The sequence below is a fragment of the Rhinolophus hipposideros genome, assembly GCF_964194185.1.
Source record: "Rhinolophus hipposideros genome assembly, chromosome: 8".
Classification (NCBI taxonomy): domain Eukaryota; kingdom Metazoa; phylum Chordata; class Mammalia; order Chiroptera; family Rhinolophidae; genus Rhinolophus; species Rhinolophus hipposideros.
This window is the reverse complement of record NC_138054.1, coordinates 93,795,788-93,822,519: the sequence shown is the minus strand read 5'-3', so window position 1 is coordinate 93,822,519 and position 26,732 is coordinate 93,795,788. Positions and strand designations below refer to the sequence as shown.

At 61.9% G+C, this 26,732-nt stretch overlaps 1 protein-coding gene across 2 annotated transcripts; it reads left to right on the top strand.

Moving 5' to 3' along the window:
• Window positions 1–544: 544 nt before the first annotated feature.
• ARHGEF16 (Rho guanine nucleotide exchange factor 16) lies at window positions 545–22,595 on the top strand. 2 transcript variants are annotated; one of them, XM_081055448.1, is made up of 16 exons: window positions 562–626; window positions 2,190–2,414; window positions 6,814–7,417; window positions 9,280–9,325; window positions 10,432–10,601; window positions 12,228–12,284; window positions 12,724–12,884; window positions 15,417–15,569; window positions 15,722–15,851; window positions 16,674–16,748; window positions 16,973–17,065; window positions 17,187–17,338; window positions 17,776–17,964; window positions 18,882–18,955; window positions 19,517–19,618; window positions 20,138–22,595. In XM_081055448.1, exons 3-16 carry the CDS (start codon window positions 6,833–6,835, stop codon window positions 20,275–20,277), a joined length of 2,127 nt encoding a protein of 708 aa, XP_080911574.1. In that variant the 5' UTR covers window positions 562–626; window positions 2,190–2,414; window positions 6,814–6,832; the 3' UTR covers window positions 20,278–22,595. The 2 variants fall into 2 exon arrangements, with proteins under 2 accessions (XP_080911573.1, XP_080911574.1); XM_081055447.1 differs by lacking the exon at window positions 2,190–2,414 and having other exon boundaries at window positions 545–626.
• The last annotated feature ends 4,137 nt before the right edge of the window (window positions 22,596–26,732 follow it).

Sequence of the window (26,732 nt, the reverse complement as noted above, 5' to 3'; positions counted from 1 at the left end):
TGACCACAGCACTAAGGCTGCCAGTGTTTTGTGTGGCGGCTGCTCTTCAAAGTATCCAGAGGCGGGGCTGTTTGTGCAGCAGTGGAGGCCCTGCAAAAGTCAGATTCCGGTAGGGCTGGTCAGCTTCCAGGAAGGCTTCCTGGAAGAGGAGGCATTGGAGCAGAGCCTGGGAGAAGTGTGAGAGCTGATTCAGGTCGCAGTGAGGGCAGCCTGGCCGCCTGGCCCTCCACGCGGCAGGCGACGCCCGGCGGCAGCAGTGGGCGGGGCGGGCGGTCCCGCAGCGGGTCGGCGCCAGCTGCGGACTCCGGCCCGAGCTCCGGAGGCGCGAGCCAACTTGGCCGCAGGTCACGTGGGCGCCCAACGGCCAGGTGGGGACGGTGACGCAGGCGGCACGGCCAGGTGTCCCGGGCGCGCCCAGCCGTGCCCTCCCGCCGAGTCTGGGAGCCGCCGCCGCCGGCCCGCGCCTCGCCCGCCGGGGAGCCCACCTGCGGCCCACCCGGCCCCGCCGAGCGCGCCACCTCCTCCCGCGGGGCCACACAGGAAGTAGGAGGGCGGGGACAGGGAGGGACCGCGCCGCGGGACCGAGCGCGGGTCCGGAGCGGCCGCCCGGCCGCCCCGTGGCGCAGGTAAGCCCGGGGGCCAGGTGAGCTTGGGAGGGGACAGGTGAGCGAGGTGGGGGGGTAAGTTTCGGGGAGCAGCAGTGACCCGACGGGCGCCTGTCGTCCGTTTCGCTTTTCTCCGCCAGCCCCGCCCGGGTCCGCGGAACTTCGCGGCCCCTCGTTCCGCGGTGCGGGCGGCCGGGCTGCGGGCGGGGAGCGAGCCGCGCCGCTGGGACCCCCACCCCCCGGCCGCAGGCAGCCCGCTGCCACCCCGCCCCGCCCTCCACGGAAACTCCCGCGGCCGGAGCCGGTTAGACGTGGAACTGAGCCTTGGGGAGGAAACGCAGGGCCCTTGCAAGGCTGTCGGGAGTGGGGACAAAACGACCCTCCCAACCACTCGGCAGAATCTGCTGCCCAGACCTGCTTTGGCCCCAACACTTAGCAGACCCAGGAAGGAAGACCCCGCCCCGCCGGGTGGACCTGGTGGGCACACCCACGGCAGGCGGGGGGCCTGCTCTGCCTCCAGCGGAGAAGGCTGCCCGCTTACTTTCAGACACCTGTCTGGGCTGTGGTTTCTGCCTCTGGGAAGCAAGGCTCCCGGCAGGGGGGCGGGAGGGTGGGGACCCGCTGAGACGCAGTGTTGGAGTGTGTGCTCACCTCGGCGTGGACCTGGAGCCCCAGCAGGCCCTGAACCTCCCTCCTGTCCTCCAGGTGAATAGCCTGCACCTCCGAGCACAAGGCACGGGGCTGCTTGTGGGGCGCCTGCAGTCCTGGCTGGGACCAGTGGGAGGGCGCCAACGCTGGGCACTGACACCCCAGTGGTGTAGTGCTGACGGGTGGGGACCCTGCGTTCAAATCTTGGCTCCGGGCGAACTAAAGCAAATTATGTAAGCCCTCTGGGCCTCAGTTTCCTCTCCTGGGAAATGCAAGCGCAGCAGTGTCCTCTTAGAGATGCTGGCTAGCTGCAGCTGAGGGTCTGTTCTGCAGTCTGCCCTGCTGATGCCCACGGCCCCTAGAAGACAGGACCTCTGTGAGGGGTAGGCCACAGGCACGGCCCAGGGAGGGGCCCAGTGCTGCTGGAGGGCGTGGCAGGGGGTGGGGGCTCTTGGGGGCTTCCTGGAAGAAGCAAGGTCTTAAGTCACTTGGACAAAAGTCACCTGGATAATGACATGGAGTGAGCCTGCTCCCTCCTCCCGTCCCCAGCGTCTCTGGTTCCTGGGGCGACATCTCTGACCCTACGTGGCAGGCACTCTTCACTTACCTGTGAGGAAACTGAGGCACACAGGTGACGCAGCTTGCCGGGGACCCCAGGGCTGCGGCCCCTGAGCACAGCAATCCATGGACGTGATCTCATGGGCACAGCTGCTCACCATGCATCCGGGTCCCGGAATTTTAGTTTCGTTTTCTGGATGGATGTCAGCTGCTTGTCATCTTCAACCGTGGTAGCTACCGTGCTCAGGCCACCGGCCGTCTGCAAGAGCGTCTTTATTTCTAGGGAGGGTCCCCACCCCTGTCGGATGGGGCCTGGCTCCTCGCCCAGCTCTGCCCCACAGGTCACATTCCCTCTCTACCTGTTTTCTCACCTGTCAGAGAGGACAGCTCCCGGCTTCCCGGAGCTCGGTGAGGCACTGAAGACACAGTGAGTGAGAAGGCACTTGGAGGACAGCTGCTCGTCACCTGTGCGGGCTCCCTGCCGAGTCAGGGCTCTGATTTCCTGTCCGGGGCTCCGTTGGGGAACACGCTGTGTGCCAGCCAAGCCTGGGCTGGGAGCCGGGTGTATGGGACGTCTGGATTCAGAGATGGGAGCCAGGACAGGTGTGCGCTGTGGGCTGACCAAGGTGGTGTGTCTGTGATGTGTGCTGGGGCCTGCAGTTGTCATAGGAAGGAGGCAGCAAGGGGCGGCTCCGGCCGGGGAGCTTCCAGGCACCCCCCCCCCCAGTCAGGCTGTGTGGGTCTCCCTGGACCCCCACCATGAAGAGGGACTCTCCAGTCAGCTAAGCCTGGTCTCTTCACCTCAGCATTGTGGACGTTTGTTCCAGATGGTTCCTGTGGGGCCTCTTGTGCTCTGCAGTGTGCAGCACGCCTGACCCCCGCCCCATGAGACCAGTAGCTCGGCCCCAGTTGTCACCATCAAGAGTGTCTTGACAGACGCAGCTGAGTGTCCTGTCCCCCGTGGGGCAAAGCTGCCGGGCTGGCCGCCCCGGAGCCGCCCCGGCCACCTTGCCAGCAGAGCTGTGTGCTGCGTGGCTTACGCAGCCAAGACCTGCCCCGAATTCCGGGTAACTCCACGTCTCGCGCTTGGCTGGGCAGAGTTACCCGAGCACAAGGCCATCATTGTGGGTCGAGTTTTCTGCAGCGAAGACCTGGATCGGGCAGATGGTGCCAGAGAAGCCAAGCCCCACCAGGTGGGGTGGGGTCGGCTGGACCTAGAGACCAGGGCGGAGGGGACAGATGTCCCAAGGATGGAGGTCATGTGGTGTCATAATCCGACGGGCGGTGGGTCCCACATTCCGGGTGTTTTGGGCCCTGGTGGCTATGAGAGTAGCTCTGACAAGAGCCCCAGGGCCAGGCCAGGAGCCTGCAGGGGGGCAGGAGCGGTGGGGCTGAGCCTGCTGGGGTCCTGGGAAGCTCATCCATCAGGAAGAACAGGGGAGAAGGGGGGCTGGGCTGCAAGGGGCCCACCAGGCCGGGGAGACGCCACTGCAGCTTAGGGCTGGCCGGATTTTGTGGGGCTGAGGGAAGGCTGTCCAGAGACCTCCCCTAACTCCCCCTGCTGACCCCCAACCCACTGCTCCTCACTTCCAAGCCCCTAGGGCCCCATACCTGCTCCCGAATGTGTGCCTGGGACACCAGGGCAGGCTGGCAGGCTGGTGAGTGGCAAAGGGAAAATCAAATGGCATGGCTTCCAAGGGCTCAATCTTTGGGGGCCCCTCCTGGCCCACCCTAAGCAGAAGCAGAAGGAAGTCACCCAAAAGGTGGCTCGGACCATCTGGAAGCCTCTGTGATGCAGCCCGGGGGGTCTCTGCTGACTTGAAGCAAAGTATCCAGGTGGACTAGTTCTTGGCACAGAGTACCAGTGACTTTTAGGGAGGGTGCCGTCCTAGAGCGGAGTGGACCAAAGCAGACCTGGTACCCGTGATACCTGGCGTTCACTCATCAGTTTAGGAAGTGAGCCCGACTGTTTGTGGGGACGTGAACAGGAAATTGTCCCTGCTTCCGGAGGACCCACGGACTCGTGGGGGAGACAGACAGACAGCACACAGCCTTCAATGCCATGGGCCTCTCTGGAGGAGCTTACCAGGGTCACCTTTGCTGGGAGCAGACCGACCTCTGTGGCCTGAGTGGTCAGTGCAGTGTCCGGAGTGTCTGGCCTCTTGGTAACTGTTGCCCGGACAGCATGGCTGTCATTTGCCCCAGAGGCAGCTGAAAGGAGTCTGTGCTCTCGGCCCCTCCCCTGTGCTGGCTCCAGGACACCAGACAAGGGCGAGCGTCAAGTGAGGACACTGAAGAGATACCTGTGGATCCAAGCAGCGGACACTGAGGCAGGGGGCGTCCCAAAGAGCCTGCCAGGCAGTGCACTCGGGTCTGCACATATGTGCATGTGTGCCCTGGGCACACGGGCCTCGTGCCAGCTCCATGCCCACCTCCTCGACACAAGCAGACAGCCGGGTGCCCGATGGGCTGGTGGAGGCCGAGACAGGAGGAAAAGTGTGGGAGAAGGAGTTGGGCCAAGGAACAGAAGGACACTAGTTTGAAAGGAAATAGTCATTGTCTTCAGCGTTGACAGAAGATGTGGCACCCCTAAAAAATAACAGGTTGCCCACAGAGCCGTGGGAGTGGACGGTGAGAACGACAGTACGTGTTTGGCGGGAAGGTTGGAAGATGGCCTCAGGGAAGAGGTCATGAAAACAGAGAAGAGGTCTGAGTCAGGAGGTAACCTCAGTGTGTTCATGCTTGTCGGGTTTTCCAGAAGGATTAACCCGAGAGAACACACAGGTGAGAGAAGCTACCAGAGAAATACCACTGGAAACATCTGGACCTAGAAGACACACGTCGGAAGGATGTGTGAGGACCAGGCTCAGGGAGCGGGTCCGTTCCCGGAGGCGCCGGAGCCCTGGGCGAAAGCTGTGAGACCCACACCCCCAGCAGGGCCGGGGAGGGCCCCATCATCCAAGGACGGACCTCGGATACCTCCCCAGAGTGGAAGCTGGAAGACAAGGGAAGAAGGGTCCTCGCTCTGGAAGAAAACAACCACTGACGGGACTTTAAACTCAGCCACGTCAGCAGCCCAGGGGAAGGAGAAGGAAGACATTCGAAAGATCTACCTTCTGGTCACTTCCTCTGAGGGAGGGACATGCCAGAGCCCGGGAGGGAGGGGAGCAGGACGGAGGAGGGTCTGGACCGCTGCGCGAGCTCCAGCCCAAAAACGGGACAGGCTGGGGAGAGAGGACAGGGTCGCTGAGGGCACACGGGGCTGCTGTGCTGGTTGGTATGGAGCATGTGATGGACACACGCCAGGCAGGGACGCTGGAACACGTCCAGGAGGAAAGCCGCAGGTAAACAGGAGGGAATCGTTAATGAAGAGAGAGGCTCGGCCCGGAGTGGGTCCGTCCCGTGAGCTGACACAAACGCCCTTGGGTATCACCCGGCAGGAAGAGGGTGGCTGACGGCCACGGTGGAGAGATCTCAAAACAGCAGGCTTTGCCTTGGTTAGAAATGAGGGGAAACAGGAGCACGGAGTGGAGGCCTGGGGGCACAGGGCGCGGAGACGGGCACACCTGAGTGATGACAAACCTCTTAGTGCTGTTGGACTTTGGCCCCGTGTCCAGGCAGTTCTGTGACAAATTGAGCAATAGAACGAAGGAGACATGGTATTGCGTGCGGTGGCTGCAGCCCTGAGCCCAGAGCACCTGCAGACCCCGGGGCCTGGCTGGGGGTGCCCCGGCCTGTGGGTACGGCCACCCTGATGAGTACCCCACACCTGGCAGTGCTTCGCCCAACTGGTTCCATCCGGGCACTTGCTCCCCAGAGAAGACTTTGCCCTCTCCTGGGACAGGCCTGGGCTCTGAGGAAGGGGTGAGGAAGAGTCAGGCCTGAGCCCCAATATGGGGACCCTGGAGGGAGAGGAAGGAGGAAGTGGGCGGGGGCTGTATGTGTGGGCACTGGGGGCACAGTCGTGGAGTCGGCCCTTCCATGCTTCCTGTTCCTTGTAAAAATGCAAACGCCTCACGTTTAAGGTGAAAGGACTCACAGGGGTTTCGAGGCTGCAGGCTGCCCACGTAGGTGCATTTTATTTGGCATGCTTACAGATGGAAGTCTGAACCCCGTTTTCCGGCCAGGCCTGGGTAAAAGGCAGACAAGTTAACATAGGGGTGGGGATTCGCGAAAGTGCAAACCTGCCCAGCCCGGCCCCGGGGAGGCCTGGTATGACCACTGCCATCCTCTGCCTGGTGACTCAGAATGTCCCTAGGAATGCGTGGGCGGTCCTCCTGGTGTGGGGGTGGACAGGGCTCCTGGGGACAGGGAGGCACAGCCCAGATGCCTTCCTGCAAGGGTTTAGTGGAGAACCTGACCTGTGTGCTGGGAGAGCTGAGTGGGATCAGGCTTTCGGGTGCCCCGCAGATGGTCGGACTGTGCTGGGCTGAAGGCCCGCCCCATGTGCCAGGCCCACCCCACCCCCCTCAGGGAGGGGCTCCTGGAAGCTCGGAACCTCCCAGGGGAGACCTAGACCCAACATTGGGCACTGAGTGTATGAGGTGGTCGGGCTGGGGCGTACCTGGTAGGAAATGGTGCCAAGAGGCTGTGTGACTGATTCTCGCCCAGGTCTGTGGGGCCCCGGGCCCAGGTCCTCTGAGCTACCCACACATACACCCCCAGCATGGGAGTGTGTGACCCCCCAGAGGTGGCACAGTGGCCTCACACGGCCGGCCGGCCTTGAGTGCAGTCTGCCTGTCCCTGGGCCCTAAAGCTCAGAGAACTAGCCACCTGGCCTCAGCCTGGGTCCCGGCAGGCCTGAGACTGTGCCGGCCCTCCCTGCACACCTCCCTGGGGAGGCCTGGTGACTGTGGCTGTGCCAGGGCCAGCTCCACGGCAGGCTGCGTGACTGGCCTTCAAGTGCTCGGACCCGAACACAGGCTCTGGGCAGGGCGAGTGCTGAGAGGGCGGGGCCAGGTGGCCATCTGCGTGCTGCCCTCACCTTTGCCCTGTCGCCCAGGACCCTGTGGCGGCCCAGCATGTCCCAGCGGCACTCAGACAGCTCCTTGGAAGAAAAGATGCTGGAATGCCGCTTCCACTCAGAGCTGCAGCTGGATGCCAAGGGGAGCCCAGCACCCAGGCTCCCAATAGTCCGGCAGTCCCTGAGGGTCACGGACAGTGCTACCTTGCAGCCTGATGTCCCAGGTCCCCCGCCTCCGACCTCCGAGGACACGGAGCCACAGACAATCATTCTGAGTACGCAGAGCCCCGCAGCCCTCAAGGTGGGCACTGAGCAGCTGATCCCCCGGAGCCTGGCCGTGTCCAGCAAGGCCAAGGCCCCCGCCCGACACCAGAGCTTCGGGGCAGCCATGCTCAGCAAGGAGGCCGCCCGGCGGGATCCCCGGCTCATCGCGGCCCCCAGCTTCTCCCTGGACGACATGGACATGGACGTGGGCCCTGGGAAGACGCTGACACGGAACCTGCGTAACCAGTCCTACCGCGCAGCCATGAAGGGCCTGGGGACGCCGGGCAGCCAGGTGGGCCCCGTCCATCTGAGCCCCAAACTCCAGGCTCTGGCCGAGGAGTCCAACCAGCCTCCTGCTCGGTGCCCGGCCAAAAATAAGGTAGGGGACAATAGGAGGGGGACACACATTGAGGGGCCTTGGGAGTGCATGGGCAGGGAAGGCCCTGACCCTGACCGCTGCCCTGCAGCTGTCACTTACTGAGCACCTACTGTGTGCAGGCTCCTGGCAGGTCTGTTTAATTAAGCCCGATGGACTTCATACATTCAACCCGTCCCAATGGGCCTGTGAGCCGAGTGTGAATGTCCCCATTTTACAGATAAGGCAGCTGAGGCTCAGAAAGATCCTTAGAAAGGACCCCGGACTCTGCTCCCCACTCTCAGACAGTGGGAGCAGAGCCGGGGAGGGACTAGCCCCGACAGCAAGCCCTTCCGTCTGAAGAACAGCTTGCAATGACTGCTTGGCAGCAGCACCTGACCTGACTCCATGCCCTGTGGCTGCCTCTAGCTCAGAAGTCTGTCGCCCCCTCTGTGTGCACACACACCCCTTTCCCTGCCTGGCAGCGGTGTCATCTGAGGGTTCTGTACAGAACAGAACAGGCACAGGGCCGGTGGGAAGGGACCCTCTGCACCCACAGGTGCCATCCCGACAACCTCCTCTCCTTCGGGGTCCTGCCCAGACCATGAGCTGTAGCCACGGCCTGGACCCATCGGAAGGCTGGCAACCCAGCGTGCTGAGGGACGGGCGAGGTGGGCCTTGGGCAGTGTCCTCAGTTTAAAAACGTCCCCAGCCTGGGAAATGGAGCACCAGCCCCTGCCATGCTACCTAGGGTGCCAGGACCCCAGAAACTGCCTCAGGACCTCGGCACTCTGCACCCACCCAGGGCCAGGCCTGCAGGGGCCATTCATTCACTCACTCACTATTGATTCGTATACTCAGCAAACATTTCCTGAGCGCTCACGCACCCAGTGATGGGGTACAGAGGTGACCCCAGTAGGCAGGCCCCAGTAGACCTTCCAGGGCAGTGGGACTGCTCAGGGAACTGGGGGAGCGCAGAAGAGGGGCTCGCCAGCAGCACAGGGCTGGCAGCTGGGGGGAGGGGAGGGTTAAAGCAGAGGCATGGAGAAAGGGCGGGTGCCCGGTGGGGGAGGGGCCCGGGTAACCGCCTGTGTGCCCAGACCTGGAGGCGGGAGGGGTGGGAATGTGGAGGGACTCAGGGTGCAGGGAGAGCTGGGCCAGGTGCAGCTGGGAGCACCACATATACCAGCTAGGAGACTTTTCAAGCCCCAACTCGTTTGGCGAAACCAGCTCCCACTTTCCTGGAACCAGGCACCTGCAAGGTCATGAAAAATGGCATAAATGGCGTATCCCCGCCAAGAAGGCAGGCTCTGAGCAGCCACTGGTAGGGCCGGGGTGTGAGGCCCCCGAGAGCCCTGCCCGCCCCCACTCCCCTCTGCGGCCCTGCCGTCAGCCGCTGGGCCCTCAGACCTGTGTGGGCACTGGACACTAACCCTCTTCCTGCCACCTCAGGCCACCCCCTCTGTGGGGTCCTGAGTGCAGCCCAGGCTCCCACTCCAGTGTCTCTTCTCGGTCCTTTCCTAACCGCACTGTCCTGCCTCGGGCCTCCCTCCAGACCAGTCAGAACACACCACTTTTCTGAGCACCCCCTCTAAACTACTTCAAGCCTGCCTCCTCCTCCAGGCAGCCCTCCCGATTTGCCCAGCCCTTGATCACCTGCCCTGCCTGCTCTGAGTCCCCCTGCCACCATGCCCTCCACATCCCTTGTGAAGCCAGCACTTCCCAAGTGCTGTCTGTGTGCCTAGTAGGGCCCACTCCTGCTGGGCATGCCTTCACATGTGGAGGCGTGAGGTCTCGGGGCCCCCGGGATGGAGGAATCTTTCTAGACCCATACCTGCCCCTCTCCCCTGCTGAGTACTGGTGCTTCTATATCTCTCATTTGACAGAGAACGCTGGGGCGGAAACGTGCACACAAAGGCTCCTTCAAGGATGGTGAGTGTGGCCGCAGGAGGCAACCATGGGCTGGGTTGGCCCTCACAGGCTTGTCATTGGGACCGTGCTGGGAGAGCGGAGAGGGAGGGGCTGGGTGCAGTGGCACCGAGAACGTGCTAGAGGGCATCCCTCCAGGGACTGGAGGGCCAGGTGGCCATCTGACCATGTCTCTCTGAGAAATCTGGAAAGGTCTGCAAGGTTCCCTTGACTCCCTTCTGCACTGTCCCAGGGGGGAGGCACAGACAGAGCCCCCACCCTCGCAGAGCCCCAGCAGACAGCTGTCAAGTACCCTGTGTGTGCCAGGAGAACAAGGCCCCAGGGGTGCAGACCTACCTGCCGTGTACTCTATGGGGGGTCTTCTCAGTCCACCGGAAGCCTGGTGGGGGCTGTGGGCTCAGGAGGGCGTGGGTGATGGCTGGGCTTTGGGAGGGCCCCCAGCAATGCGTTCAGCCTGCAGAGGGGTGCCGTTCCACCAGGACCCCACTGGGAGGTTGGGGGGTAAGTACCTGCCCTGCCAGGGTGGAGCATGCAGTGGGCATGAGGGGTGGGGCCAGGGAGGCCCAGGAGGGGCTTGGCCCTGGCTTCTGAGGACACAGGGACCCCACCCAGGACAGGCCCTTTCTCCCTGCCAGCCCCTGACCTCTGTGGACAGCCACGGGCCTGGGAGTGAGGAGGTGGCAGGATCCCAGTCTCCTGCCTCCCAGTGAGGTGTGGGAGGGGACGGCTGCGGGTGCGGCTGCTACGGCTCCGAGGCACCGAGCTGTGGCCGGCCTGGCCCAGTGGGCGGGAATCTGCGCCTCCAGTTGGAGGCCTCTGGGCCCAGCCTGCGGACACCTCCCCGCCGCAAGCCGCCTCCCCCAGGCCAGCCAGTGGGCCCCTGCAGTGCTGATTTGTCTTCTCAGCCTGGTCTGAAGGTGCCACGTTCTGCTCTGGGGTGCCACCCCTGTCCGGGGCTCACCTGGCACAGCCATGGGAGCCAGCCCGCCCGAGGGGAGCCCTGCCTGCTGCTCTCAGGGCCCCCTCAGGAGGACTCCGCCTGTGGGTTCTGGGAGGCCAGGCCCACTCAGAGCCTCCAGGCCTGCAGGTGACGTGTCCCCTCTCCCCAGACCCCCGGTTCTACCAGGAGATCCGGGAACGGGGCCTGAACACCAGCCAGGAGTCTGACGATGACTTCCTAGATGAGCCCTACAGCCCCCAGGGGACCCAGAAGGTGACCGCCCCCATCGTGCTCAAGAACTACCGGCCCCCCCAGGTCACTTGGAGCCAGCTCCCGGAGGTAGGACTAGGTTGGTGGGGTAAGGCTCTCCCTGAGCCTGTGGATGGCGGCCCCACGCAGCTGGCCCAGGTCTTCCGGGTGAGGGGGAACCTTCCATAGCGCCTTGTCTGCACCCAGCTTGTAGCGGGGGTCCCTGCCCTCGGGGGTAGCTTGGTATTGGTCGTTGGGGGGAAAGAGCAGGCAGAGGCACGTGCCATCCACGCGTGTGTGACGGGTGCCCCACAGGTGAGCCCCTGGCCCTCTGCTTCCTGCTCAGAGTGACCTGCAGGGAGCTGTGGGCACAAGGGACGCCGTTCTCAGGGCCCTGCCCCCAGGAAAGTGCCAGGGGGGCCCTCATGATGCAGAGGGTTGGGGAATGGGTGCAGGCTGGGGGCCAGGCCTCGGCGTCCACTGCCAAGTGACCCCTCGCTTTCCACATCTGGAAATGGGGCCAGTCCCTGCCCTGCAGGGCTGTGGGGGACCCTGTGGACAGCACGGCTGGGGTGAGGCCCTGAGACTGAGCAAGCCCTGGGGAGGCAGCTGTCGCTACCCCAGGAGGGCACAGCTGGCCACGTGCAGGCAGACTCCTGACCCATCCCCTGAGAGCCAAGGGATGGGCTGGTCTGCAGGCTGTAGGCGAGGTGGGCACTTGGATTCTCCTCTGTCTGCGGTGCAGTGGGGCCCCCTACTGTGCCCCCGTGGGGGATAAGGGGCTGAGGCCCTGTGACTGGCCACCATGCTCCAGGCTGTGGGACCCCCAGCAGGGAGGGCGCAGGTTGGGGTGAGGGTAGGTGGGTGGAAAGTCAAAAAGTACATGTTTATTGCCTCCAGGTCAGGGTTGGGGTTTCGGGCACTGTACCCTCAAAATGCTGCCAGAGTTTTGATCCCAGCCCCCTAAGCTGGGGGGATCTTGCTAAAACCCTTAGGCTAGAAGAGGAGGCATGGGTTTTAGCCCCCCAGCCCACGTGCCGGTAATGGCCTCTGGCCAGCCCAGTGACGAGGAGAGCGAGAATGGGGTGGCCCTGGATCCTGCAGAGGGGGCGCCCCGGGCAGGGGGACAGTCCAGCCTGTCCCGGGGGCCATGCAGGGACATGTCAGGCACACTGTGACTGAGACACACTGCACCTAGGGCAGCCTGGAGGCCACAGGGCCTGAGGGGGGGGGGACCCGGAGTGGGGGGGGACCCGGAGGGGGGGTACCTAGAGCATCACCCCCACCTCCCACTCAGGGCACTGACTCCCGTGGCCCAGCGTGTCTGAGCCCTGGCCCTGTCCCCAGCATGACCTCAGGGACCCCTGCATGGTCCTCCCCTCGCTACCCCCGCCTTGGGGCAGCTCTGTGGGAGAGCGCTCCCCTCCCCCACCCCCCCCACCCCCAGGATTCCCCTCTGGAACCCCATCCTCTTGCTTGGCTGCCTCGGAGCTCTTCGGAGGGGGTGGGCCTGCCTGGGGTGGGGGTTTCCACAGAGAGGAAACTTGTGGGTGACAGGACCAGGCGGGGACAGGCCAGCTCAGAGTCCCACTGCACGGAGCGTAGGAGGGCCGCTCTGCCTGGGCCAGCCCAGCTTCTACCCTCCCTGGGCCTGTCTGTCCACTCTGGCTCCAGCCGGGCGGAGAAGACAGACTTCCGGGCTTATGTCCCCAACAGGTGGTGGAGTCAGGCATCTTGGACTCGCTGCCAGCTGAGGAGCGCAAGAGGCAGGAGGTGAGGGCCAGAGCGGGGGGCGGGCGTCTCGTGTGGTGCAGGGGGCACGACAGCCATGGTGACGTCCCAGGCCTGACACCGAGATGATGGCTGATGCCCTTGGTGGGGTGGGCGTGGGGGCAGTTACCATTGTCCCTTCTCGGATGAGGGTGGAAGTCCTTGCCCAGCGTCACAGCTCATAATTGGCTGAGCCAGAGCACAAACCCAGGAGCTGAGCCCCTGTCCCCATGGCTGTCCTGTCTGCCCACCAAGGGCCTGCTTGTCCAGGGGGCCCGAATCCCTGCCTGCCCCCACACCCAGATCGTATGCCCGTGGCTTCAGCACCTGTCACAAATGCACCCTTGCCAGACCCGTGTGGTGGGGTGGCTCGTGCAAACCCCTTTCCAGGCAGGACCCCAGGGTCCCGGGGCCGCGCTGGCATCACGGTCCTCTCTCCCAGGCCATCTTTGAGATCCTGACGTCCGAGTTCTCCTACCAGCACAGCCTGGGCATCCTGGTAGCCGAGTTCCTGCAGTCCAGAGAGCTGCGGGCGACCATGACCCAGACGGAGCACCACCACCTCTTCTCCAACATCCTGGACGTCCTGAGCGCCAGTCAGAAGTGAGGCGCGTGCACGCCTCTGCGTGCCTGGGAGGCCACCTGGCCTGTCAACATGTGACGGTGGCCCAGGCTCTCGGGAGGGTGGGAGGCCAAGTTCTGGGAGACACTGCTCTGCGACTGTGGACGGCATGTTCGGAGCAGGCGCTGGTGGGAGGGACTGAGAAGCTCCCCAGGCCCTAAGGCCACCGAGAGGGACCCTGGGGACAAGTGAGCACTGGGGCTGTGGGCGTCCTGCACCCCGCCCCCTGGATACTGGAGGTGGAACACCTCCCATAGGGCACCGCCTTGCCCGATGGCAGGCACGTTCCCACCAGGACGCCCCGGCCCAGACGGCCCGATGACAAGGCGTGCGGTGCCTCCGGGACGGGACTGCAGGAGGTGGCTTCCAGTCGCGCCCGGGTCGTGTTCCTTCCTGGGGTATCTGGTGCCCAGCCCAGGCTCCGGTTGCAACCTGGGAGGTGGAGGAGGGGCCCGGCACGCAGCTGCAGGCTGTCATGGGGCCGTGTGTGTGTGTGTGTGTGTGTGTGTGTGTGTGTGTGTGTGTGCGCGCGCGTGTATGTTTACTCCTGTGGAGGGTTCAGTCTAGGTATGCACCTGTGTGGGCTCAGCCCAAGCTGCCGTGGGCCCCGGGAGACCCCAGACGTCCTCCCTGAGCCTCCGCAGGCCCCCTTGCAGACTGGGGTGGGTGAGCAAGCTGATGAATGAGGTGAACAAGTGACGGTTTAATTCATCTCAGCGTCCGACCGCCCTCACTGAACCCCACCCACAGTCTGCTGGCTGTGGGCCCTGTGGAAGTTTGCGGTGGGGGGGGGGGGCTGGGGCTGTCTTGTCCCTGGAGATGAGGTTTTCTGCAGAGCTTCAGTGACACTGACTCGGCGGGGGTTCTGGGGCAGTGGCTTCACCTCCATTCAGCTCTGACCCTCAGCTCCACGTGCCCCAAGCATGGCGGGGCTGAGGGCCAGGAAACTGTCGCAGGTGTGCTTCTGACCTCCACAAGGCCCCAGGCTGGCCACCGCTGTCCCCATGGGACGCTCCAGCCTCTCCCACGCCAAGCCAGGCCTGGAAGCTCTCAGCCATTCACAGCGGCCTTCCCAGGTTTCAGCTACTTTGGGTCGGTGGCTGAGGGCCAGCCTGAGACCTTTCTAGAAACCCACAGGGGTGACCGGCCTGACCTGCCTGTACTCGTGTGTGTGGCCCTGTGTCCAGGCAGCCAGGGCCCTCCCACGCCCTCCTGGTCCTGACATACTGTCCCCATTTGCCCAGCTGCCCACCCACCATGGCTGTCAAATTCTCACAGGCATCATGGTTCCCCGTGGCAGATGATCGGGCTGGGGACCAGTGAGGGGGGCCTGAGGGACCCCTGCCCACCTCCAGGCTGAGACCCCATCCCCTTCCCTGACACCCTCACTGGCCTTGCCAGGGTAACCAGAGCAAGGCCCCCGTCTTCCATGGGGATGGGCAGCCCACAGATTGATGGGGTTTCCTGTTCTCCCAGGTGGTGCCCGGCCACAGGTCCTGGGTGGTTGGGGCTGATGGTGGGCCCCTCAGTGCCTTCAGAATTGAGGACCGGGGACCTCACCCCACCCCCCCTCACTGTCCCTGTTGGCTTCCTCCCCTCCCACCCAGGTGGCTGTGCGGTAAGGGCCATGGTAGAGCTGGCCGCCCTGGGCCTGGTCATTCCCAGTGAGGGGTGTGGGCCCCTGGTATTCCCCATGTCAGGACGAGCCCATGCTCAGGACTCTGCTCTCTGCCCTTGAGAGGTCAGCCAAGGTCTTATCTCCAGACGGGGCTGCCAGGGTGGTGGGGGCGGAGGACGGCGTCACTGGGGAGGGGTTTCTCAGAGGGCCAGAGCTCTTGTGGTGAGAGCTCTGCTTTGGCCGGGGCCTGGAGAGCTGACGGGGCCTTGGCTGTGCAGGAGGGAGGCTCTGCTGGCGACACCATGTGCCACGGCGGGGGTCCAGCCCTGGCCACAGTGGCTGCCTGTGGGAACAGAACCCAGGGAGGCCCTGGGCCAGCGCCAGCCAAACATTGGCTCCCTTCATCCCCACTGTCCCTGCCGAGGCCTGGGTCATGGATGAGCCTCAGAAGGGGACACCAACAGGAACTGGGGGGCTAGTGGTCATCTGCAGGGAGTCTGCTCAGAACCCCCACTCTGAGCTGGGCAGAGGGTACTGGGGCGCTGAGCAGATCCTGGCAGCTCTGACCAAAGTCACAGAGCATCAAGTCAGAGTGACAAGCTCTGTCCTACCTGTCATCATCCCGTGATGCCCGCTGAGTCTGCCCGAGTCTGGCGGGAAGTAGCCTTAGGTTTGGTCAGGGGTCTGTGCCCACTTATTTCAGGTTTCAGCAGCTGATCTGTCCTAGGGTTCATCCTGAGAGGGCTGTGGCTTTCAGTCCCTGATAGGAACACTGGCCCAAGTCCAGCCCCATGCCTGCTGTGTTCCTGCGAGCTGAGCTGGCCGTGTGCACATGCACGTGTGTGTGAGTGTGTGTGTCCCAGGCCCACGGTCCTCACCCCCTCCCCCCGCACAGGTTCTTCGAGGACCTGGAGCGGCGGCACAAGGCACAGGTGTGCGTGGAGGACATCAGTGACATCCTGGAAGAGCATGCCGAGCGACACTTCCACCCCTACATTGCCTACTGCTCCAATGAGGTCTACCAGCAGCGTGCCCTGCAGAAGCTGACGTGAGTGGGCGTCCGGGGCTCCGGAGAAGCTGGCACCTCAGCTGGGTGCACGTTCCCACGCGCAGCCTGGCTTCCGCAGTTTCTGCCTGATTTCTGTCTGGGCCACCACACCTCTGCCCACAGCCAAGGGCGAGCCCTGCTGTCTGTTGCAGAAGCAGCAATGCCACCTTCCGAGAGGTCCTCCGGGAGATCGAGAAGCGGCCTGCGTGCGGGGGCCTGCCCATGATCTCCTTCCTGATCCTCCCCATGCAGAGGGTGACCCGGCTGCCTCTGCTGACGGACGTGAGTACACAGCCAGACCCGGCCAGGGGAGGGGGAGGAGACGGGCCTCAGCTGCCCTGGTCCCACCTGGGGCGGCCGTGGCTGTGTTCGCCGTGGTGACGTGGTCCCAGCAGCACTGCTGTTGCCCATAGGACTCTCTGCTGGGACCAGGTCCCACATCTTGTGGATCATCTTCCATGTACCTGATGGTTCACCAGGTTCCTTCCTATGGATGCGTCTGCCTGGTGTCACCCAGACCCCACTAAGTCTGTCCTGGGCCATTGGCGCGTCCTACCCGGCGCCCCTCGGCCAGTTGCCCTGGGTGTGGCAAGGGGCTCAGAGGGGCTCCCTGCAGTGGCTAGTGTCTGAGATGCCAGCCCGTGGAGCAGAGAGGCACGTGAGCTTGAAAAGTGCGCACACAGGCACGCACACACGCACATACACTGGCGGGAGCCTGGCTCAGCTCCTGGAAGCAGCATGTGCTTGGTGGGTCAGCTGTCCAAGCCAGATGGGATGTCAGACCCTCCAGGGCCCTCTGGGAAGAGTAGAAACAGTCTGCGGGGGCCTCCCCTGCTGGACCAACATGGCCAAGGACTGGGTGGGATGGAGACCTACGGGGCGCTTGCTCCTGGTTCCCACCCCAGCAGCCTGACCTGGCAGAGCCATCCGGGGACTGTGTGCCCGAGGGGGCCTGGCAGGAGCCCTCTGGGCACGAGCTCTCGACCTCCCTGTAGCCCCCACCAGGGTCTGGTGTTGGTGAGGGAGCCCCTGCCCCATGCACCCCTAAACGTGGGGTGAAGGAGGGCACTTGGTGCCTTCTCACATCTGGTGTCTTCTCTGCAGACACTCTGCCTGAAGACCCAGGGCCACCCCGAGAGGTACAAGGCTGCCAGCCGCGCGCTGAAGGCCATCAGTAAGGTGAGAGGGGACCCCGCCCCCCACCCCACCTGATGGCAGAGACACTGAGCCAGCTTTTCATGGTACCAGTGGGGAAAGTGAGGCCCAGGGGAAGTGGAGCTTGCACTCAATTGCTGAGCCCGTGGCACGGCAGGGACCAGAACAGTCTCAGAGCAGGCGCCTTGGGCAGGCCGGGCAGGGCATGGCCCACAGCCCAGCCTGCTCTGGGCACACACCCCTTGCAGCTGGTGAAGCAGTGTAACGAGGGGGCCCACAAGATGGAGCGCACGGAGCAGTTGTACACGCTGCACACACAGCTGGACTTCAGCAAGGTCAAGGTAGGCGTTCCCGACGGCGCCCCCAGGCCCCAGCCGTCCCAGGCGCCCTCAGACCAGTCCCCACCAGCGGCAGTTCGTCCTTGGCCCACACCCGGGGCTCCAGCATGTCTCTGTCCCCCAGTCCCTCCCGCTGATCTCCGCCTCCCGCTGGCTGCTGAAGCGCGGGGAGCTCTCTGTGGTAGAAGAGGCCGGGCTTTTCCGAAAGCTCGCCAGCCGGCCCACATGCTACCTGTTCCTGTTCAACGACGTCCTGGTGATCACCAAAAAGAAGAGGTGGGCCCCGCCGGTGGGTGCCAGGCTGCAGACATGGCCCCGCCACGGGGGGTGGGCAGCAGCGACCACCTCGGGCCCAGGAGGGGCGTGGGGGGAGCCGGCCTGAGCCTCCTCTGACCTCAGAGTTGTGGGCACACAACAGGGGCCCCCTCCCAGGCTGGCCTGCCCAAGGCAGTGGCCTGCGTCCCCCTACACTATGACACACATGCAGCTTCCGGAGGGTGTGCAGTGCCACCCCCAACCCCCCCGTGACCTGCCGCCTGGACTCCAGGACCTGGACGTTCATGGCCTCTGTTCTCTGGGTTGGGGATGACGGGGAGGCAGCTCTCGGGAGCGTCCTTCCGGCTGCCTGGCTCCCGGCTGCTGGGGGCCTGGGTGGACGGGGGTACCCCGGCTGCCCACACCCCTGCAGCATCGGGCCGCCCCATCTCCCGCAGTGAGGACAGCTTTGTGGTCCAGGACTATGCCCAGGTGGACCACATCCAGGTCCAGAAGATGGAGGCCTCGGAGCTCCCTCTGCCGGCGGGCGGCAACCGCAGCTCCTGCGTCCCGCACCCCTTCCAGGTGACCCTGCTCCACAACAGTGAGGGTCGCCAGGAGAAGATCCTGCTGTCTTCTGAGTCTGCGTAAGTCCAGCAGGGCTCCCCAGAGAGGGCAGCTCTGTGAACGCCGTGATGACAGGATTTCTGCCACCTGTGTCCCTGACCACTGTTACGTGCAGGGGCTGGGGACAGCCGTGTCCTCACCAAGTTCACGTTCCCGGGAGGTGGGGCACACCGGCCACAACATGAGCAGCTGAACCATCCCAGGTGTCAGAGGCCTGAGACCTAAGGAGAAAGACAAGGAAGGGAGCACTGGGTGGGGCCAGTGAGGGAGCCTTGTCGGCAGGGTGACATGGGGAGCAGTGTTCTGGCACAGGCTGGCGGTGCAAAGGCCCTGGGGCAGGAGGGCCCTGGCACGGAGCAGCCAGGACAATGGGGTTGGCACACGGCGGGTGGGGTGCGGTCAGGAGGGTGAGGGCGGAGAGCATACAGAAAGGCACTGGCACTGCGGCTCCTCCGCAGGTGAGGGAGGGGACGAGGGGCACAGCCTCTGCTCCCTACAGCACAGCCCCCTCTCCAGGTGGGAAGCTGAGGCCTGTGTATCAAACAGCCAACTGACAAAAGGCAGGGGCTCGGGGCCCAACTCCGGGAAATGGGGCGGCTGGGGTCTGGGGTACAGCTGCCCCCCGACTCTGACCCTGGGCAGTTGTCTGCCTGCCCCTCCATGTCCTATGACTTCCCACACCGCGACCCCCAGCGCAGCGCGTAGGGGAGGCCCAGGAAGGATGCCCGCTGATGGCCGGGCTCATGAAAGAGCGCCCAGGCAGCATGAGCCTTTGTCACCACGCTTTTCCCAGCCTAAAGGCTGCGTAGGGACGCTCAGACACCCATGGGAGGCTGCGTGACCCCCCATCTTCCCACCGTGCCATGCTGGGGACAGGGGGCTTGAAGGGGGCTGGCAGGGTAGGCCTCGAGGGCCCGCTGACGCTCTCTGCCCCCAGGAGTGACCAGGCTCGCTGGATCACAGCACTCACGCACAGGGAGCGGCAGGAGCAAGGCCCTACCAACAAGGGAGGTGAGCATTCACCCCGCAGCAGGGGCTCGAGCCCCTTTCCTGGCCCTGGTGGGGGAGAGTCTGGGCCTGGAGGGGGAGGTTCCATCCAGCCCTCTGTCCACCCCACAGCCTGCCCGTGGGGTGACCTGCCCAGGTGAGGGCCCCTAGCCATCTGTACGCACACACCCACTCTCTCAGGGCCTCCCCTCCCTTCAGTGAAGAGAACCCTGCCCTGTGCCCAGTGGCTGGGGGAAACGGGCCAAAGAGCGGGACTGGTTGGCCCGGGCTGGTCACTGCAGTCGCAGCCCTGCCCTGGCCCCTGGGAGCTGGAGCGCCCTCTGCTGGCACTGGACACTTTGGCCCTGAAAGCAGGCCTGTCTTGGGATCTTTGGGGGAGCGCAGCTTCAACCCGGGGGGAAGCTGCCACGTGTCTGTGTGCTGGGGCCCCCCAGGCCCCACTGAGACCGGGCCAGTGGGCTGTGTTTGGAGGTGGCCCCACCCAACCCGGGCTGCAGAACTCTGGACCCACCCTCCCTGGGAGGCCAGTCCTGCCGCTGACACCCGCCTCTCCCCACACCCCAGACCTGCTCCAGGTGGAGGTCACCAAGGCCTACCTGGCCAAGCAGGTGGACGAGATGACGCTGCAGCAGGCGGATGTGGTCCTGATCCTGCAGCGGGAAGACGGTGAGCGTCCTGGGGGGGTGGGGGGGTGCTGAGTGATGTGGGGGCCCCAGCGAGGGTCTGGAGCACACTGGCCTGGGCCGCTGACCTGGCCCTCTCGCCCGGAAGCAGTTAGTGCACATGCTCACGAGGGGCCTGACCACACGGCCCAGGAAGCATCCTTTCAGGACATGTTCAGATGTCCCCAAGTTGCAGGGTCCAAAGCAAGTGTGTTGTCACTCTGTGTCCTAAGTGGGTGGAGGTGGTTCTGCTCCTCCTGGGGCCCCCACAGGTGCCCACACAGGGCGGCGAAGCTGGTTAGAGTGAGCTCAGCCCCCAGTGCCGGTCTCAGGGCTGAGCACCTAACCAGGTGGTCACGTGACCTTGAGCAAGGCCCGCTAGGTGGGAAGTGGGGGTGTCAGCCTGACGGGATGCCAGGCCCTGGTGTCCTCTGCAACAGCAGCTCAGAGGTCTGGGGGTGCTGCCGTCGGGGCCTCCGTGGTGCCCGAGACCCTGCCCTCACCTGCCCCCGTCTGGGTCCAGGATGGTTCTACGGCGAGAGGCTGCGGGACGGAGACATGGGCTGGTTCCCCGAGGAATTCGCCCGGAGCATCACCAACCGAGTGGCTGTGGAAGGCAACGTGCGCAGGATGGAGCGTCTGCGGGTGGAGACGGACGTGTAGCTGCTCTGCCCGGCACCTCGAGAGGCAGCTTTAGTCCACACACCAGCACGTGGCCGTGCCGGCCTCCAGGGATAGGCTCGTCCCAGGAGCCTGAACCGTCCTGGATCTCCCCAAGGCCCCATGGGCCCCAGTGATGACTCCAGACACTTCAGGGGGAGGTCACACTTGGCCCCCACCCGAGGGAGCACCCTCACAGGACCACACCAGCCCTAGCCCTGGCCGAGTCCCTGGGAGGAGCCAGCCAGCCCTGCTCACTGGCCCCGCCCCACCCCTCTGTGTGCCCACAGGACGGTCGTGCCACGCGAGGTAGGGTAGAGGATGGCCCTGAGCACAGGCCGTCTCCCTTCTGCGCCTTTCCTGCCCGTGTGGGACAAGGAGGGCCTTGAGTTCCCAGGGCTGCCCCCCCCACTTTCCAGGAAGAGAGCCAGCTAGAGGGGGGTGACCCCGTGGTGCCAGCGCTGTAATTGTGACTGAGGTTCCTGGCGACATTAAAGTATTTCTAGAACTCCTGGATTTCTATAGCAAATCTAAGTCCAGGCAAAGGCCACATGAGTCCCCAAGAGACTCCCCCAGATACCTGGGTTGAGACTGACCCGTGTGGTCACCGTGCTGGGGTCAGTCCATTGGAACCCCATTCACGGTCACTCCTGGCTCTCCCTGGGCCCTGGCCTGTCCACCTGGTGCACCACAGGCAAGGCCAGTGAATCTGGGGGCTCGAGGACACAGCAGAGCCTGTGGGGGCCCCTTTGGGGTGTCCTCACAGCCTCAACTCCCAGACCTCTGCTCCCCTAGGAGGGAGGACATGCAGGTGGGAAAGGCAGGCAGACCTCTGGTTTGGGAAGGTCCTGCTGGGGGGCCGGGGGGAAACGGTTTTTCCGGGGGTAGAGGGGTGTTGTTGGCTGCCTGGCCAGGCTCAAGGACCAGTCCATTCGCCTGGGAAGCCCCCCGACAATACTCCTGATGCCCATCCTGTGCCCCCCAGCTGGGGTGGAGGCTGCCAGCTTTGTATGAAAGCCAGGGATGCAGCTAGCCCCTGCCCAGAAGTGGGTGGTTGGGAAGGCCTGCCTCTGGACCCAGGCAGAGGTAATTCAGCACCAGGAGGGTGGGGCTTCTCCTCCCCACCGCCCTCCATCGTGACCTCTGGGCCAGGCCTAGGTCAGAGCCCAAGCAGGGCTGTCCTGGGCAGGAGCTTTAGGGGTTGGGGAGGCCAAGCCAGGGAGAGGTGTGGTCTGGGGGGGTCAGGCCCAGCCCCTCACTTCCTGGATAGGTGGAAATCTGGCCTTGATTTCCCCACCCGTGAGCTGGGCTTGCTCCCTGCTTTTCCTGGAGTGCTGTGGGGACAAGCTGGCGGCCAGCGTGGGTGCCGCTATGTGTGCGCAATAGGTAGGGACCAGTGGGTACCATCGTTGTAGGAGCCCACCTCTGGCTCTCAGGGCTGACCCCCACTCTTGGGAAGGGCAGCCCTGCTCACCACCTATCCTCTGCCTTGGACGGTTTCAGCTAATGGAGCAGAGTGGGTTTGAGAAGTCCTGAGGCCACGTCCTCAGTTCCGTGGACTGGGGCGGGCACCATCTCAGCTGTGATTCAGTCTGCAACTAATTGAAGCCCCTCCACCCCACAAGCAATGAGTAAGAATGCTTAGCCTTGAGGAGGGTCATCTTAGGGTGCTGGGGAGGGGCTGGAGGGTGGCGGCTGTGTCCCCCTGGGGACGGCCAGGCCAGCTCAGGACAAGCAAGAGTCCAGGCGGAATCAGGCCCAGCCAGCTACACTGCCCCTCCTGTTACAGGTGGGGAAACTGAGGCCCAAAGACCCTTTGCCCACTGCTGGGGTCCGTGGGTTTGCAGGGGGCCATCGAGGCTTCCTAGGACACCAGCCGATCCGGGCAAAGCGTGTGCCCAGACACAGAGGTGTCCCAGCCCACACAGAGGGGCCTCTTGGCCTAGGGTACCTGGAGATTGTGTCTGCACAGCAGTGGGGAGTGGGGGCTGGTCCCGGGGCCTCACAGTTGAGCCCCTCCCTTCCCCAGAGCCATCTCAGGCCCCTCAGTACCCAGCCCCTGGTGGGCAGTGGGCACCCCAGCCTGCCCTCCCTGGAGTGGGAGCAAGGAGTGCAGATCACGACAGGGCAGAGGCCAGGTATGCATGGTCCCAGTTTACCCATCCCTCTGGGGCAGCAAAGCGTGGAGTTGAGCCGGTCACCACGGGGCTTGGAGGCTAGGGCCACCCTCCTGTGTTTGCATGTCCTTGAACCATGGGTGTCCTTGTAAACTGGTGTCTATGGGGGAAGGTGGTACCTAATTAAAGGGTGTGTGCTCCGGTGACCTTATTCTTGCTTCTCATCCCAACGCGAGTTTCAGGACTCCTGTGCCACTCTGCACACCTGGCCTCTGTTTCCAGCCCCTCTGGAACATTCCCATCCCAGGTCCTTTCTTCTGGGCGGCCCTGCCTCGCGCTTCCGCCCCTGGAGGCCACCAGGGGCACTGCAGGGGCACCATTCCTGCTAGCAGCCGCTTGTGGGTGTTGTACTTTCCAAATCGCTCCCCAGCTGCCCCCCGTCTACCTTCAAACAGGCTGGGATCTGGGGTGGGGGAGGAGTGACAGCGACATTTGGTCCTTGATCTTTAAGGGAAGTTAGTTCGTTCCAGTGTGTCCTGGGCCCTCCCCAGTGAAGCCTGGCTGGAGAGAGGGCGTCGTCAGGTCAGGCCCCTTTTAGGTCTAGTAACCTCCGAAAGTCTCACGCATCCTTTTGCCAGATAAATTCCCAGATACTATGGGTTTTGTTGCCACCTTGTTTTGTATAGTTTTCTAGTTGGTATCGCTGGTGTTGAAGACTTGATTTGTGTAGGTTTTATACATTTTATACATTTTACACACCGGCATGATTTGGTGGCCCACCTTGCCGAGTTCTTATTGGTCATGCTGATTTGTCTGTTGGCCCTTTCAGCTTTTCTATGGCAACAGTCCCATCCCCTGAAAACCCGGGTGGGTTTGTGTCTTCCCTCTGTTTCTTTTTCTCATTGGACAGTGTGGCCTGGGGCCTCTGCAGCTCTGCTGGGGTGGGGGAGGAGTGACAGCGCCATTTGGTCCTTGATCTTTAAGGGAAGTTAGTTCCTTCCAGTGTGTCCTGGGCCCTGCCCACGTCCTGTCCAGGTGGCCCTGCATGAAGCAGGCAGAGCCCATGCCTCCCAGAACGTGCCTCCTAGTGGAGGACAGGCAGAGACATCGAGGCTGTCACGTCAGGGGCCCGGAGATCAATGCAAGGAGAAAAAAAGGGACCCCAGTGGTGCATCGTGGGCAAGGAAGGCCCCGGAACACTTTGCGTGGACAGCCGTGAACCCACTGGCTTCTCCATTCAACTCTCAGGGGGTTCTTACCACACACTGTTGTCGAGGAGGCTCCTTTCTGTGCCCAGTTCTCCCAGAATTTATGTCCTACCTAGATGCGGACCTGGCAAAGGTCTGTCCTCTGATTTCTCATCTCACCCAGGCACGGACACATTTCCTGACGTTACACTGTCCTGGCATTTGAATCAAGTCAAATTCCCATTGGATCGAGTGGATGTTATTTTTTAAATATTTTTATTTGAGGAGCTAATATTTTATTGAGGATTTTTGAATACCCTTCATGGTTCTGTAATTTTCTTGCACGGCCATCAACACCTGTGTTTAGCAGCAAGGTGATACTGGCCTCGTGAAATGAGTCGAGATGTTGTCCTCTATTTAAAGTTTCTGGAGTAACTCAGATAAGTTCACGTGTCTTCAAATAATGCTGCCTGTACCAGCATTATCCCAGGCGTGGGGATAATGCTAAATAAACACGGGGAGGTGGGGGGAGTTTTGATTACAATTTGCATTTACTTAAGTTATTGGTTTATTCAGGTGCTTAATTTCTACCTACACAAATCCTGGCATTTTGTATTTTCCAAAAAAGTCCATTTTTCTAAGTTTCCAAAGTTATTCATAATATTCTTTTTTTATATCATACTCCCTTTTGTATCTGTAGTTAATTCTCCCTCCTTCTGTATTTTTTTTCTTGCTTCACATTTTAAAAAATCAACAATTTTGCTAGTTTTTTTCTTATTAGTTTTCAAGGAAATTTTGATTTTCTTAAACATTCCATTATTCTCCATTGGCTGGGTGTAAAGTTTATATACATGTAAATATAAATGTGTATATACATAAATATAGTAAATATAGAAACAAGTCCATAAAACATAGCATGTGTTAATGCGTATTCAAACTTCATCATTGCTTATGTCTTTTTGCTGAACCTACTGGTTTCTGTAACGAGCACGTTAAAATCACCCGTTACAATTGGTTACTCTACCTGTTACATCATCATTGCCGTGTGAATTTCTGAGCCTCTATTGTTGCCTGCAGATATGTGTATATATATTTACAGTCACTTAGGATGCTTTTAAACCTAAAATATTAAAACTCCTGCCCCAGCTTTCCTTCAGCTTACTTCGTGTGCTTCTATTTCTGTTCTTCTAAGTGTGTCCTTTATAGTGAAATACTGTTGGATAATGTTTAATGTGGCCTGGGGAATCTGTTTTTTGATCATTTGTAGCCACTTCTGTTAGGATTTGTTCATGTTTTCTTCTTCTTATGCTTTATTTTTCTTCCTTCCCTGCCTTCCTCTGGTGAGACATTCCCTCCAGATGGTTTGAAAGTGAAAACATCCCATCAGTCTTCTGTCTGTGGTCACACCTATCTCATTACCATCTGTCCGCATGTCCCTCTTCCACCAGGAGGAGGGAGACTGAGCAACTCTCCCTCCCCCACTCCACGCCCGCCCACAGGCCAGACTTTCCGTTGTCAGTTAATATGAATATCTGATTGTCGTACTCACTAGGTCACGTGGGAAGTGTGACTGTCTCATGGCACCTTCCTGGCTTCTTTCTCTTCTTGCTGGAGGGCTTTCTCTGAGCACATTTTCTAGCCAAGTTTCTGTGTAGTAACCTGCCAGGGCCTTGGATACCGACAAGAACATTCACTTTGCTTTTCAGTGATAGTTTAGCAGGGTGTAAAATCCAAGTTTCCAATTGTCATGCAGGGCGTCAGGCGGGGTCTCTGGTCCCGCTCCCCACACAAGAACGCAGGACACGGTGAGGCCAAACAGGAACACCCACGGAGCCATAGGTAGGGGAGTCATACCACTATGGTCTCATTGGCAGCTGGGTTGGAGACACAGGAAGCAGGAGCCACACGATCCGCAACCTGCCGTCCACTTCTCTGCCAACCAACCTCACTTGCTACCTGCAATCCACTCTTATTAGCTCAGCCACCATCTTCTTGCTAGCCCCCATTCTTCTGCTAGCTTAGCCACAGCAGTTATATTAGTGGCCAATGGCTCACTGGTTACAGCTGACGGCCAACTAGCCACAGCTGATGGCCATCCAGTCACAGTTGATGGCCATTTACTACCTGAGCCAGCACTTTTCTATGTGAGGCCGAGAGCCTGGAAACTGCACTCCTGGCTCTGTCCCCAGACAATGTTTTTCTTAAACACTTTGCAAGTAACATCACTGTCTCCTTGATTGGAGTGTTTCTCTTATAAAATCTGATGTCACTCTGATCCCTGTTCTTTTCTCAGATATCTAGTGTATTTACTTTCCCCCCTCCTTCCTTCTTCCTCCCTCTTCCCCCTCCAGTTCAAGCCGTTGTTTCTCAGCCTAGTTGTGTAGGACACAGCTCCCTGGCCCATGCTGGTGTTATGAGCCTTGCTCTCCCCCAGGCTGAGGCAATCAGTGGCCAGTCGTCGGTCGGCCGCTCACAGCAGCTCACGGCAGCTCTCGCCAGCTGCTGGCCACTCACATTGGCTGCTGGCCATTCATGCTGGCTCCCGGCCACTCATGTGGCACACGGTAGCCTACAGCAGCACATAGCAGCTGGCTGCCGGCCACTCACACTGGCCACTGGCCACTCATGGAAGCACACGGTAGCCCACAGCAGCTCACGCCAACTTCCGGCTTCTCACAGCCGCCCAGCTCCAGAGAGAGCTGTTATTCACAGTCTTGGCTGTAGAGGGCACAGTTCCCTGGCCCTTGTGGGAATCGAACCAGTGACCTCCGTGGTAGGAACACAGCACCCCAACCGCCTGAGTCACTGGGCCGGCCTTGTATTTACTTTTGAGGCTTAACATGCAGCTCATTAATTCGCTTCCTCTGCTACCTGTTGTTCACAAGTTGTTTTTAAAGGGATAGGGCTTCCTAGAACCCTCCTTATTTTGCCCAGGTCCTTTGCCCTTGAGGTATCAGCTAGCTGGTCTGGTGTTGGAGGGAAAAGGAGGGAGGCTATAGCTCAGACCCTAAACATCTGGTGTGACAATCTGGGTCCAACCTCCCCACTGGCCACCCCATCCCTGTGAGCTCTCCACCCCTCACCACTGTTTCTGCCCTGAGGACAGGAGGGGTAGGACTGGAGGTGGATGGGAGCCCATGCTGCCTCCACACCT

Coding starts and splice junctions, on each gene's coding strand:
- ARHGEF16 (XM_081055447.1), top strand. CDS start 6,833: ATGTCCCAGCGGCACTCAGACAGCTCCTTGGAAGAAAAGATGCTGGAA. Junction 12,885..15,416: donor GTCCTGAGCGCCAGTCAGAA/GTGAGGCGCGTG, acceptor CCCCCCGCACAG/GTTCTTCGAGGACCTGGAGC. Junction 16,749..16,972: donor CGCTGAAGGCCATCAGTAAG/GTGAGAGGGGAC, acceptor CACCCCTTGCAG/CTGGTGAAGCAGTGTAACGA.